We start from the raw sequence: 14215 nt of genomic DNA on the forward strand, positions 1-14215 counted from the left end.
CTTTATTCTTTTAAAAATTCAGTAACAAAAAGTCTTGGCGCAAATTTGGTCAAAAATAAGAGACAGGTAAAATTTTTACGACTGAATTAACGATAAAAAGCTTTTTCATTTGTTCCGGTTTTACTAAATCTTCAGCGTAAGCAGACTTAGTACTTACCCTCTAGTGGATGAGTCACAGGCTCCCGGGCATTATCACTATTATTACAGATTAAAATCGCCACTTCCTAACACACACACACACACACACACTAGCACACAGGCAGATAGCGAAAGATTGCTCTGCCTGTTCATTCCCGTGGTGGGACAAGCGTTAGTCGGTACTTGCGCTGACGTGAGATCTCATCACCCCATTTAAACTGATTGACTTCGGCAACACTGTCTTGCGACTTTCCCTTTCTTCAAGAATGACAGTTCAAGTACCATTGGTCTAAGTTTTGCCACGTCAAATTTAGCAAGCTTTAATAGTTTCGTCTGTGCATTTCCTTAGAATTATTCCATTTTAAAATTTCACGTCTAAGGTTCAAGAAGGGATAAGAATAAAATGCGTGCTATCATTTTGTGTTGTATAACAGCAGTGCCGCTCTTGGCTGGACTTACAGGTAAGCCTTTTATATTGTTTGAGAGCGTATGACATGTGCGAGGTAGGCTACATTGGATGCAACCCTGTTTTCTGTTGTTGCCTTTTGAAAATCATCAGGATTTAGGTTGTGCAGGAACTATTTGACTGTGTCATCTTCGCTGGTTTTTATTACCCCACGGTTTCTAGGCTACTGTGCACATCTGTTCCATTTCACCACGAAGGAAATAAAACAAAATTGCTGTGTAGATACAAGAAACGAAAAAATAACTGTGAGGGAAACGAGCTTTTCGGGAATATAGAGAAATCTTAGACTGATCGTCTCGTCCTCGTAATACAAAAATATGGAAACAAATGAACGAGATTGCTTACCTGCAGAAAGCAATTTCATTTTGATTGCGGATATTCGGCTGGCATTTCCACGAGTCTCGTACGTGATGGCAAAATGTATATGATTGTAAAATGCAGCTGTTAAGGAATCGTCTGAGTTGGATCAGATCACTGGTATCATTATCCAATTAAGATCTCTACGCCTCTGCGCTTGTTATTTGACAGACGACTGGTACTCGACTGCCGTCGGTCTATCTTTGGGCAATCGCTCTTGCTCGCTTTGCCTCAAATTTGGAGCCAAACCGCTAACAACAATATCTTTCATCTTTCCAGCGAAAATAAGCTGGCTACACATTTCCTGAGTAGGACTTCGTTAGCAAGAACAGTGAAGAAACAAATAATTTTACACACACACACATATGAAGAAACAAATCCACACTTATGTGAGGGTACAAATTCGAACAGATTCCTAAAAGATCCCTGTTGAGATTTATTTTGAAATATATTTATACCCATACACGACTGTGGATTTGTTTCTCCATTTCAAGACACACACACACAAACACACACACACATATTATATATATATATATATATATATATATATATATATATATATATATATATATATATATATATATAATTTCAATTTGGACAATTTTTTGGAGTTGCGCTTTTCACAATTAAGATTCTTATACAGCCGAGTAAAGATACAATCATGGACGCATATAATATCAAAGCATGTGCTTGTTTATTGATATATATATATATATATATATATATATATATATATATATATATATATATATGTATATATATACATATATATATATGTTTATATATACATATATGTATATATATATGTAAATAGAGGCATATATATATATATATATATATATATATATATATATATATATATATATATATATATATATATATATGTAAATAAAGACAAAATCCACGAAGGAAAGAGAAACAGTGGAGTGCTGCAAGGCGTTCCGACTTCGAGTCCTTTACTTTACTAGAAGTCGAAAGGCCTTGAGCGCTGCAAGGCCTTTCGACTTCTAGTAAAGTAAAGGACTCGAAGTCGGAACGCCTTGCAGCACTCCACTGTTTCTCTTTCCTTCGTGGGTTTTGTCTTTATTTTCACGCACACACATATATACATATATATATATATATATATATATATATATATATATATATATATATATATATATATATATAACTGTAAAATAAAGGGACTTGCAAGGAAGAAGGATGAAGGTCCTAAGAAGCAAAACATCATTTGCAGCTTTTATAATTTTATCATAAAGTTTTCTTCTTCGTCAGTCTCTTCTGTGTCATGTATTTTGTACACTGAAGAAGTATACATACTTAAAAGTACTTAGTAAAACGTCGTTTTTTTACTGCTTTATAATGGATTTTTACTGATATACAGTGCAGTCACATGTACTGACTACTTTGAATTATATATATATATATATATATATATATATATATATATATATATATATATATATATATATATATATATATATATATAATGGAGCTATGGAAAGGCATTCTGTTTTCTATCCATTTATTAAGAAGTCGACGTCTCGTATCGCTTGACACATTTTCCAGGCTGAAATAGCGATTAATCACCAAGGGATTAGCTATAGAACAGGCAGTCGACTATCTAATCCTGATCAGTCGAATGTGAGAAACCACAGCAAGACTTGCAAAACACAAATAGACGCCAGGAACTTTGGTATTGTGGGAAGAACACGAAGTATGGAGGAACTGGCCACCCTTGAATCCATAATGATCAAATTGACTGTCCCTGTATACCCTCAATCAGCAGTCAGCATCAACCCAACTTTTCATTGCATTGTTTTTAGCCTTTGTGTCTGTACTCCCCCCATCTCCCCCCCTCCCGTTCTGCATTTCTTGTTAGTCTGCTTTAGGCTACCGTTGTGGGTGGATGTTTTGTGCTTCTTGCCTCTGCTTTCGGTTTTTCCTCTTCTTCCGTTTTTCAACTGCTAATATGGTGTCAGTAAGTATGTAACGTGTATATCTCCTATCATTTATACGCAAATACTGTTTATTTTAATCGCTGTTTCAGTCTGGGAAATGTATCAAGCGATACGAAACGTTGGTTTCGTAATAAATGGCTAGAAAACAGAATGCCTTTTCATAGCTCCATTAGGTCTACTGTCTGAGTGTCTGCTCCCGCCTTTGCGCGCGGGCGCGCATGTACACACACATATACACACAAACACATAGATAAATACATGAATGCAATATATAATATATATATATATATATATATATATATATATTAAAAAAAAAAAAAAAAAAAATATATATATATATATATATATATATATATATATATATATACATATATTTGTATAGGTATATAATATATAGTATGTATATATAATATATTTATATATATATATAGTATATATATTTATATTTATATTTATATAGTATATATATATAATATTTATACATGTATATAATATACAGTATATGTACATATATTTATGCATATATATAAATATATAGATATGATATATATATATATATATATATATATATATATATATATATTATACATATCTATATATAAAAAATGGATGTATGTATGTATGTATGTGTGTGTGTATGTGCCAGAATAACTCTGAAACACATCAAGCAATTTCAACCAAACTTGGTATACATATGATTCATTATCTAGAAATCAATGGCACCAAAGGGGGTCGGGGTTGGGAAGGGGGTGACAGAGAGAGAGAGAGAGAGAGAGAGAGAGAGAGAGAGAGAGAGAGAGAGAGAGTGAGTGAGGGGAGAGGACAAGTAGAGGATGTTAGAGACAAGAGGGAGAGGGAGAGAGAGAGAGGGGAGTTAGAGAGAAGAGAGAGAGAGAGAGAGAGAGAGAGAGAGAGAGGAAGTGAGAGATGTTGGGGAGAGAGTGTTGGGGAGGAGAAAGAGGGAAAAAGTGAGAGAGAGTTGGAGAGCAGGAGGGGGAGAGGGTGAGAAAGTTTATCGGATGTCATTCAGAGTTATCCCGGGCAACACCAGGTTGGTCAGTGTAGTATATATATATATATATATATATATATATATATATATATATATATATATATATATATATATATATATATATATATATATATAGAGAGAGAGAGAGAGAGAGAGAGAGAGAGAGAGAGAGAGAGAGAGAGAGAGAGAGAGAGAGAGAGAGAGAGTTTATGTTTAAAAATACATGCATAGGCATATTAAGTGAGTAAAGTCTACTACTATAATAGGATCAAAATCTGGCAGGCATTAAGAACCACTGGTATCGTTAAATTTAGGAAATAGTTTCCGCTTAGTTAACAGAGTAAGTAATATGATGCAGCAAAAACAAAGAATTATGCAGTGCGGGGGCGAAAATCAATGACTGGCATTCAAAGCCAACACATAATAAATGACTGGGCTGTACCGCAAAGCCAAGGAAAATATCGCCATGCAGAGTCGAGAGTATAATTCGAGAGCATCGTCCAAAGTGTAGTTCATGGCGGACATGAGGAGAAATAACTGCACATCAGAGCGGAAGTGAGCAAGTTGTGAAGAAATAAGAACAACCGAGAAAGTTTTGAATGAAACGTCGCCAAGAAGACTGGGAAAGGAAGGCCACTCCTATAATGTGAGCAAGGCTCCTCGCAAAGTCAGGGAAGTCCTACTTTGAGTTAACACAATTATTTAAAAAAAAAACAAGTACAGGCAGTACCTGAACACCCTATTTCTTTTAGAAAGTTTCGCCATCATCTGCAATAACTCGTTTCCTGACCTAAACTATTAGCAGACGAAAAGGGTTGGGATTTAAAACCGCAAATATTAGGCATAACGGTGAGATGAAAATTTGTCTTGAAACCTTCCATGTTCTATGTTTCATTCGTCAGTGTTGGTGATACTTATCTTAGTAAGCTATGGCAGAAATGTGTGAAACTAAACAAGGGCCAAATAACCTGGGACATGAACAAAGACCTGATAGGCCTGAGGAGGAGATCGACATTCAATGCTTCGGACAAGCCTGACAGAGAGAGAGAGAGAGAGAGAGAGAGAGAGAGAGAGAGAGAGAGAGAGAGAGAGAGAGAGAGAGAGAGAGAGAGAGAGACTGGCAAAGAGCAGAATCATCGTCATGTGAGATATGAAAAGAAAGCGGGGAATGGCCACATCTGTCTCATCTGTGACAAGACGAAAAGAAGAGTCAGAAGAGCAAAAGGAGAAATGTCACAACACCATTCAAAGAAAGCTTGCCTCATACGGAATTTAGCAATGTCTACTCTAGGATGACGAGGCAAGTCCGACAGTTCTTGGGAAACGAGGCTAAAACAGAATACGCCGAAAGTGATTTGAATTGAGAGAAATTAACGACGGCGATTTAAAAGGATGCCCATAAATAACTATTACTTTCAGTCAAAATTAACACCAATAAGAATTCCTGAATGGTGCAGGTTCCATCGATAGATACAAAATTAACTGAATTCAGTAAGTTATAATGCCTTTCGGCGAATAATATTGTGTAAATATATATATACGAGTATATATATATATATATATATATATATATATATATATATATATATATATATATATATATATATATATATATATATATATATATATATATATATATATATATATATATATATATATATATATATGTGTGTGTGTGTGTGTGTGTGTGTGTGTGTGTGTGTACACATACACCCTTTTTTCCTCTAGTGAGGGTAACATCAGAATGGCACAAGCTCCCGGTATCTCAACAAATCTTTGAGAATGAGGGTGGTAGACGTAAGCGCTTTCTCTTGACACCAGTAAACACTGGTATCCATTTACCGCTAGAAGGGCTGGTGTGTTTAAACTGGCAAACGGATGACCTAGGAAAGTGAGCCGGAAGCTGCACCACTCAGCATGGCACATACACACAAAACACATATATATATATATATATATATATATATATATATATATATATATATATATATATATATATATATACATACATATACACACACACACACACACATATATATATATATATATATATATATATATATATATATATATATATATATATATATATACTGTATATATGTATGTATGTATATATATATAGACATACATATCCATATATTTATATACATATATAGAGTACATATTTATATGTATACACATACAGTATATGTATATATGTGCGTGTGTGTGTAATTACAACAACCACAATGCCCCTTAACTTCTCGATTTCTTTATACTATGTCAGTGGAAAACGTTACCTCGCTCTGATATTCCAGATGCGGGTTCGAATCTTGCCCGCTCATCAGAATTTTTTTTATTGATTCTCCATCTGGATACCATGCTTTGTAGTGACAACTATTTGTGGTAATTACAATTATATACGTATCTGGTAGAAAAGTGACCAGTACCTCCTATATATATATATATATATATATATATATATATATATATATATATATATATATATATATATATATATTTATATATATATATATATATATATATATATATATATATATATATATATATATATATATATATATATATATATTGAAATGCATTTTACAAAACATAGTGTATTAAAAATATATATGTACAAAGCTTGTAGCTTTTGTCCAACTGCTGTGGACTTGATCACTAAAATGGAGTATATTAGACAACTCTGGAAACAAAGTAAAGCAGGAAACTATACATACAAAACAGTCATTACAGAAACAGTGGCGGATCTACAAATCTTTCATTGGGGCGGCCACTAAGGATTATCATAAATATATATATATATATATATATATATATATATATATATATATATAAAATATATATATATATATATATATATATATATATATATATTTATATATATATATATATATATATATATATATATATATATATATATATATATATATACACACACACACACACACATATATATATATATATATATATATATATATATATATATATATATATATATATATATATATATATATGAAACATGTACACATGCGGTACATATATATATCAATAATTATATATACGTATGCACACATATATGTACATACATAGCAGTAGTTGTTATTGTTGTAGAGTTGTTGTTGTTGTTGAAATAATCATTAACGAAGCAAATTTTTGCTATTAATAATGATATATTGAAAGAAAACAGTGTTCTGTTATTCATATCCTGGTGCCCTCCCCTGTAAATCCGCCACTGTACAGAAAGTAAAACTGTTGTCATTGGACCCTGAAGTCAACTCAAAATTCTTGCAGAGCTCCTCGGCGGAAGGAACCTGGAGCCTTCCGCTAAAGAGCCAACAAGGTGATTTTGCTCTGCTGTATTACCTTTGATTTTGAAAAGAATTTAACTGACTAGATATGCGAGTGTTTCTAAAATTACGAATACCCTCACATATAGAGATTTCTTTGCTTATAATATTATTTTCAGCAATGCCCAAGTTTCCACCAAAGAAGACTGTTGACCATATAACCAGCAATTGTTCGTACACAAATACAAACCTTCGTTCCTTATATAAGGATAAGCCTGTGAACACGAGCTAGATTGGCGATTCAACTTTGATGACAAGGTAGTTAACTACTGACAGGCCGGGGATGCCCAGCCACCTGACAGTCTGCAGTCTGCCCTCCACTTTGCTTCTGGCCACCATCAAGTTTAGACATCTCTGCCTTTTGAGCTTTGATGATTAAACTTGAGTAATCCTTTTCCTTCTTATGGCCTTTGACTGTGTGTTGGTATTGTGATTATTTAAGTCCTTCGGTCAAATAAGCCTTCTTGCAAGGAATTTGGTTTGTATCTCCTTGCCATTTGAATACTTGCTTTCAATGGTTGCGTAACTACTTCTGTTAGTCATACAACTGCTGTGTCTTTCTCCAATATACTAATATACTCAACCTTCAGGTATGATAGATATAGTCACTTGGAAATTTCGTGACAGTGTGGTTTACCATAGTTAAAGTAGACCTGTTACCATGGCCCTCGTGTGTGCTTATTGGAGGAAGTAGGGTATGTAACCTTATTCCTCTGACCATTGTGGCTTAATCTTTTGTAATTCTCGACAACTGCTGCACACAAGGCGAGTTCTTTATAATGGTGGAGGGAGAATTTGGGCGCTCTCCTTCCCTTGACCTCCTTCTGTGTCATTCTTCCTGAACCTCGCCTCCACTCTGACCACCCCCGTAGCGGGTAGTGCCATCAGTGCACCTCATGCGGTGCACTGTAGACATTACTTAAGGTTCTTTGCAGCGTGCCTTCCAAGGCCCCTAGATGCAACCCTTTTCATTCCTTTTACTGTACCTCCTTTCATATTCTCTGTCTTCCATCTTACTTTCCACCCTCTCCTAACAATTGATTCATAGTGCAACTACAAGGTTTTCCTCCTGTTATACCTTTCAAACTTTATTCTGTCAATTTCCTGCCCCGCGTTAGAAGGCTTATTAAGCTTCTTGTTGCATGGCTATCACTTTGGATTAGGACAGCGAGTCTTGATTTCCTAGGAAGGGTTGACATTGGGTGACATTCCCTTAGGCTCGAGGTTCTCTTTGTCTCGTCTCTCAGTGAGCTTTTAAGCTTCCTTTGAGTCAAGTTCCCTTTCTTTCTGCAAGAGAAAGGGGCATGAGGACCTTTCATGTGGCTCTCACACTCCTCGTTTTCCCAGCCTGCAGACCGGGTTTACAGGCAGTAGTGAATTTCAAGTGTTCTCCCTGCTTTTTCTATGGTCAGATGACTGTGGTAACAGGTGATTACTTTAACCCTTCTCACCACAATCCTTCGGGAGGGCATAGAGATGGATTCACACTACTCATTTGCATGGACCATTAGCGCCCTTTTACCCAACCTACAGGTTGTGTTAGGGTTGCCGACAGTCCAGGGATGTTCTCTCAAACTTTCCTTAGTCGGGCAACCAGGGTGATAAGAAAACACTTCTTATCTTCCCCAGAGACCTTTTGGGATTGCACGAAGAAGGGTATGTGCTACTTGTTCACACTTCTTGTTTGGTTCCTGAATTCTCGGTCGTGAATCAAGTTTTCAAGAAATATGAGTAAGTGTTCCCAGTCCCTCTATGGTTATGGTGAAAGGGGAACACTTTGCCCTTCTATCTTTGGTTCGGTGGGGCTGTTAGAGAGGGGCTAGTGCGACCTGCTCGTGTACTATTGACCCTCTCCTCAGTGCAACCGCTACCCCTCAGTCCTCTGGTCCTCAGGCTAATGGTACTGGTCCGGTCAGCAATGCTAATGGTCAGATCAGGGTCCTCGCACTGCTGGTGCGGTAGCAAGGCTACTAGTCCGATCAGGATCATCAGGGTCTTCGGACCGCCGTTCCAGGACCCTCTATTCTGCTATCCCTGTAATATCAATACCTCTGGTTAGCATGGCTGGGCCAGTCCAGTGTTGCCACTTTAGATATTTTATATCTAAATCTAGATAGTTGTGCTTAACTTTAGATGTAAAAATTCACTGTTTGGATATATAGATATAAATCTAGATAGTTACTTTGAAAATTTAGATTTTTTCTAGATAATGGAAAAAAATCTCTTAAATTATTTACTTATATTGGTTAAAAACTGAAACCAAAGTTTTGAATTTCTAACATTGTACAGTTTGTAATAGTTTCCTTTTCATCAGTTTGAAGCGTTTGATTTTCGTATATACGAAAGTTGGACCGATACAGAGGCACCAGGCAGTGCCTCACCAGTAGTCATCAGTCACCACAGTCACCGGGCTCAGTGATTCAGCGGGTCAGAAAATTTAAGTTGGTTTCAAACTTTCAGTATTGTAGTGTGATAGCACTTGTATAAACTTTTGATTCCCATGAATTCAATTAATCCTTCAAAATGCCAAAACATAAGCCTTATGAACACAAATTTAGAAAAGAGTGGTTATGTGAGGATGCATTTAGAAAATGGTTGGTGGCAGTTCCTAATGATAAAAACAAAGCTTTTTGAGTACTATAACTGCAAACTTAAAGCAAAATATCAAGATTTAAAGTTACACGCGACTCCTAGAAAGCATCAGAATGCTGTGCCTTTTGAAAGTGTGCCAATAAGTGACATATTCAAGCTAAAGAAAACAATATTCCTGATTGTAAGGTTGTGAGCGATGTACAAATGCATCGCACGAAGTGTTCAAACATAATAAAAAATGTATTATACATACATTTTGAAGAAGAAATAATAAAAGACATTGGTAATAGTAAATATAGTTTATTACTGGACGAGTCAAATGATATTTCAGGCACAAAAGTTCTTTTAGTGTCTATCATTTATTATAGCAAAAACTCAAATAAAGTAGTCTCTACATACCTTGGGCTTGCTGAATTAGGAAAATGTGATGCAGAGAGCATTGTCACAGCGCTTAAGAATATGTTAATCTTGAGGGGATTGAGCATAAAGAAACTTGGCGGAATTGGCACTGACAATGCCAGTGTCATGGGCGGTGTCAACAATGGTGTCTTTGCTAAATTAAAGGAAGAGAATCCTTCTTTAATATTGGTAAGATGCCTATGCCATTCATTGCAGTTAGCAATTTCTCATGCCCCTTCCGAGTGCTTGCCCAGAAATTTAGAGTTTCTTAATGAAGAACCTCATAATTGGTTTTCCAAATCGTCCTTGAGGCAACAGCAGTATAGCAACTTATACAAAGCAATTAATGATGGATTAACTCCTCTAAAAATACCCTCAAACTGCAAGACAAGATGGATTTGTATGCAACCAGCGGTGGAAAAAATTGTCAAGCAATTCCTGGAACTACGAACACATTTTGAAATTACTAGAGTAAAGAAAAAATTGCTGTAATTTTGAATTATTGTTTGGAATGTATTCTGATGAAATGAACTTGGCATTCTTACTATTTTTGCAACGTGTATTAAATGAAGTACAAAAAACAAACAAATTATTTGAGTCCAAGAGTATTGACAAAGTCAAATTGATTAATGAGTTTATTTTATTTATTAAATCAATTGGAAAAAGATTAGTATTGCCAACTTGCACAGTTGATTTTTTCACTTGTAATGTAGTCTTATCTAGACCTAAAACCTTATCTTGGATTTTTTTGAGACTTTAGTTGAGGGGTTAAGAACAAGGAAATTGCTGTCAGTGAATGAAGAGAGGCTGCTGCGACAACGGTGCAAAGACTTTTTATTAGTGTTATTTAAACAATTGAAACAAAGATTACCTGACAACTTGCAAATCTTGAAAAACATTTCTCTTTTTTCTGATAGTAACATACTGCAGTGTGTGAAAGATATCGCCAAATATTGTTAAGTCACGAAATATTTGGGTGCATCTGATGAAAGCTTGAGTGAAGCAGAATATCAATTAGGTAAAATTAACTTGGTAAATTGGAACAACAAAACTGATACTGAAGCATTCTGGAGTGAAATGAGGGATTACGAGGATGCTTCAGGTGACATCCCATTTTCAAAATCTTTTTGAATGTGCTGCATCTGCATTAACCTTGCCTCATTCAAATGCCGAAATCGAGAGTGTTTTCAGTTCAATGAATTTGTAAGAGGTGCAAAAGAAACGAGCAGGTAAAAGTTACTGCTGGTTTATTACAGATTCAGGCAGTTTATATAGCAGCCGACTGGCGCCGAACCGCGGAAGACAATGACATTGAGTGTGACCTGAGTTCAAAAACAATTAACAATAATATACGGCGAACAAGTACAATTTACAATACAAAAACATACAGAACTCCAATATGGATACAGTCTTGATGCCTGCGAATAAAGAAACATACGATACATAATTTGTGACAGTTGTACAAATACATATAAAGTTGAAATGGTAGAAAATGCGTGACCTGGCACGTTAGGCTTGACGAATTGAGTGCGAAGAACATGGGAAGTCACCAAAGAAAACTTGCTCAGCGGAGACTTAATTAATGACGCCTTCAAAGCACTCCGCTGACGTCGATGTGGTGACTTTACAAATACTCCCCCTCCAAGACGTGGGACACGTCTGACTAATCTGTGTATCTGCTGGGACGCTGAAGGGTACCACGGCTTCTTGAGGACAACAGAGGGGCCTCCCGTGCATGAGGGTGCTGGGCTGCTGGTGCGGGCGGTCCCTTCCTGGGACGGCCGCGCGCCCGCCGTTTGCGGGGGCCTGGGCGTGGCGAAGGGTGGCTGGGCGGGGAAGGTGCTGCGGTGACATCGGTGCTCTCCTCCAGGAAGGTGGGCTTTAACTGGTCTATTGAAACCCAGTCGTTCCTCCCGGGGAGTGCCAGCAGGAACGCCTTGCTGTTCCGCTCCAGCACGTGGAAGGGGTCCCTGTAGGGCCTGGTCAGTGGCGGGCGGATGGCGTCGACCCTGACGAAGACGTGGGTGGCGGATGACAGGTCTGGCGGTGTGAAGGTGGCCGACCTGCCGGTGTACGTGCGCTTGCAAGGGGCGAACTTGCCGGCCACGTCGCGGAGCCTCTGCAGTGATGGGATGTGGCGATCTTCTGTCACAAGTTCGCCCGGGACCACAAGGAGCTCTCTGTAGGTTTTTTCGGCTGCGGACGGGGTGCCGTTGGCTCTGGGGCCGGTTCTCAAACCGAGGAGGACCCACGGCAGCTGATGTTTCCAGTCCTTGGCGGTGCAGCGGGCCATGAGGGACGCCTTCAGGGATCTGTGGAACCGCTCGACCAGGCCATTGGCCGCTGGGTTGTACGCCGTGGTGGTGTGATGTGTGGTCCCCAGCAGCTGGGCCAGGGCGGACCATAATTCGGACAAGAAGGCTGTGATGTGGTCCGGGACGCCGAAGCGGCTCACCCAACTGGAAAGCAGGGCCTCGGCACACGTGCTGGTGGTGGCTTCTTGCATAGGTGTGGCTTCGGGCCACCTTGTCGAGCGGTCTACCACCGTCAGGAGGTATCTGGACCCGCCTGATATGGGGAAGGGGCCTGACGACGTCGACATGAATGTGGCTGAAGCGGCACTCTGGCTGCGGGAACTCGCCTACCCCGGACTGCGTGTGACGTCCCACCTTGCTGGTTTGGCACTACAGGCACTGTTTCGCCCAGGACGTGGCGTCCTTCTGCACCCCGTGCCAGACGAACTTTTTTGAGAGCAGCTTGGCCTTAGTTCTGCCAGAGGGATGTGAGAGGCTGTGAATTATGTCGAATACCTGGTGGCGGCGTGAGGCTGGAACCGAGGGGCGGGGCTGACCTGTACTGATGTCGCAGAGGAGACTTGGGCCTCCGTGAGCGAGGGTCACGTCCCGCCACTTAAGGGACGTAATGGCGATGCGGTAGGCTGGGGTTTCTGGGTCAGCAGCCTGTTCTCTGACGAGGTCTTGGTAGTTTACTCTGAGCTGCACTGCGTTCAACTCGACTCTGGAGAGGGCGTCTGCTACATGATTTTTCCTGCCGGGGAGGTACCTGACGGAGCAGGTGAATTCGGCTATGGCTGAGAGGTGGCACTGCTGCCTGGAAGACCATGCGTCCCCCTGCTTAGTGAAGGCGTGAACCAATGGCTGGTGGTCCATGAAGATTGTGAAGGGTGTCCCCTCCAAGAGGAACTTGAAGTGCCGGACTGTGCGGTACATCGCGCAGAGTTCCCTGTTGAAGGTGCTGTAGCGGGTCTCTGCGGGATTGAATTTCTTGCTGAAGAAGGCGATGGGCTGGGGGTGCCGTTGATGACCTGCTCCAGGACAGCACCACAGGCGACGTTACTGGCATCCGTTGTTAGCTGGAGAGGGGCCTTGGGATCCTGGTGTGCCAAGGCGGTTGCCTCAGCGAGGGCGGCCTTCATCAGGGAGAAGGCCTGCTGCTGGCTGGGTCCCCAAGACAGGGACTTTGGTTGGCCTTTGAGAACTTCCGTCAGGGGGGCCGTGGTGTGTGCGATCCCGGGGATGAACCGCCTGTAGAAGTTCACCATCCCGAGGAACTCCTGGACAGCCTTGACGGAGGTGGGGGTTGGGAACCTGGTTGCGGCTGCTACTTTTGATGTGAGTGGGAGGACGCCTGCCGGAGATACCTCGTGGCCCAGGAAGTCGGCTTTCTGGACGCCGAAGGTGCACTTGTCAAAACGGACGACGAGGCCATTCTCCTGGAGGTGCCGCAGGACTGCCCGGATGTGCTGTTGGTGTTCACTGTGAGACCTGGAAAATATGAGGATGTCATCAACGTAGCAGACACAGAATTTCAGGTCCCCGAGGATGCTGTCCATGAGCCGCTGGAAGGTCGCCCCGGCATTCCTCAACCCGAAGGTGGAGAAGGCGAACACGTAGAACCCGAACAGCATGATGATGGCGAT

General features: G+C 39.6%; 1 protein-coding gene across 1 annotated transcript in view; it reads left to right on the plus strand.

The window, feature by feature from the left end:
* The first annotated feature begins 289 nt into the window (after positions 1 to 289).
* LOC136837564 (cystinosin homolog) overlaps positions 290 to 14215 on the plus strand; it is a 148075-nt gene continuing 134149 nt past the window's right edge. Inside the window, exon 1 of the mRNA XM_067102430.1 lies at positions 290 to 599. Coding sequence (XP_066958531.1) covers positions 542 to 599 — 58 coding nt within the window. The 5' untranslated portion in view covers positions 290 to 541. The remainder of the gene's footprint in view (positions 600 to 14215) is intronic.

Source organism: Macrobrachium rosenbergii, chromosome 59 (genome assembly GCF_040412425.1).
Source record: "Macrobrachium rosenbergii isolate ZJJX-2024 chromosome 59, ASM4041242v1, whole genome shotgun sequence".
Classification (NCBI taxonomy): Eukaryota; Metazoa; Arthropoda; class Malacostraca; order Decapoda; family Palaemonidae; genus Macrobrachium; species Macrobrachium rosenbergii.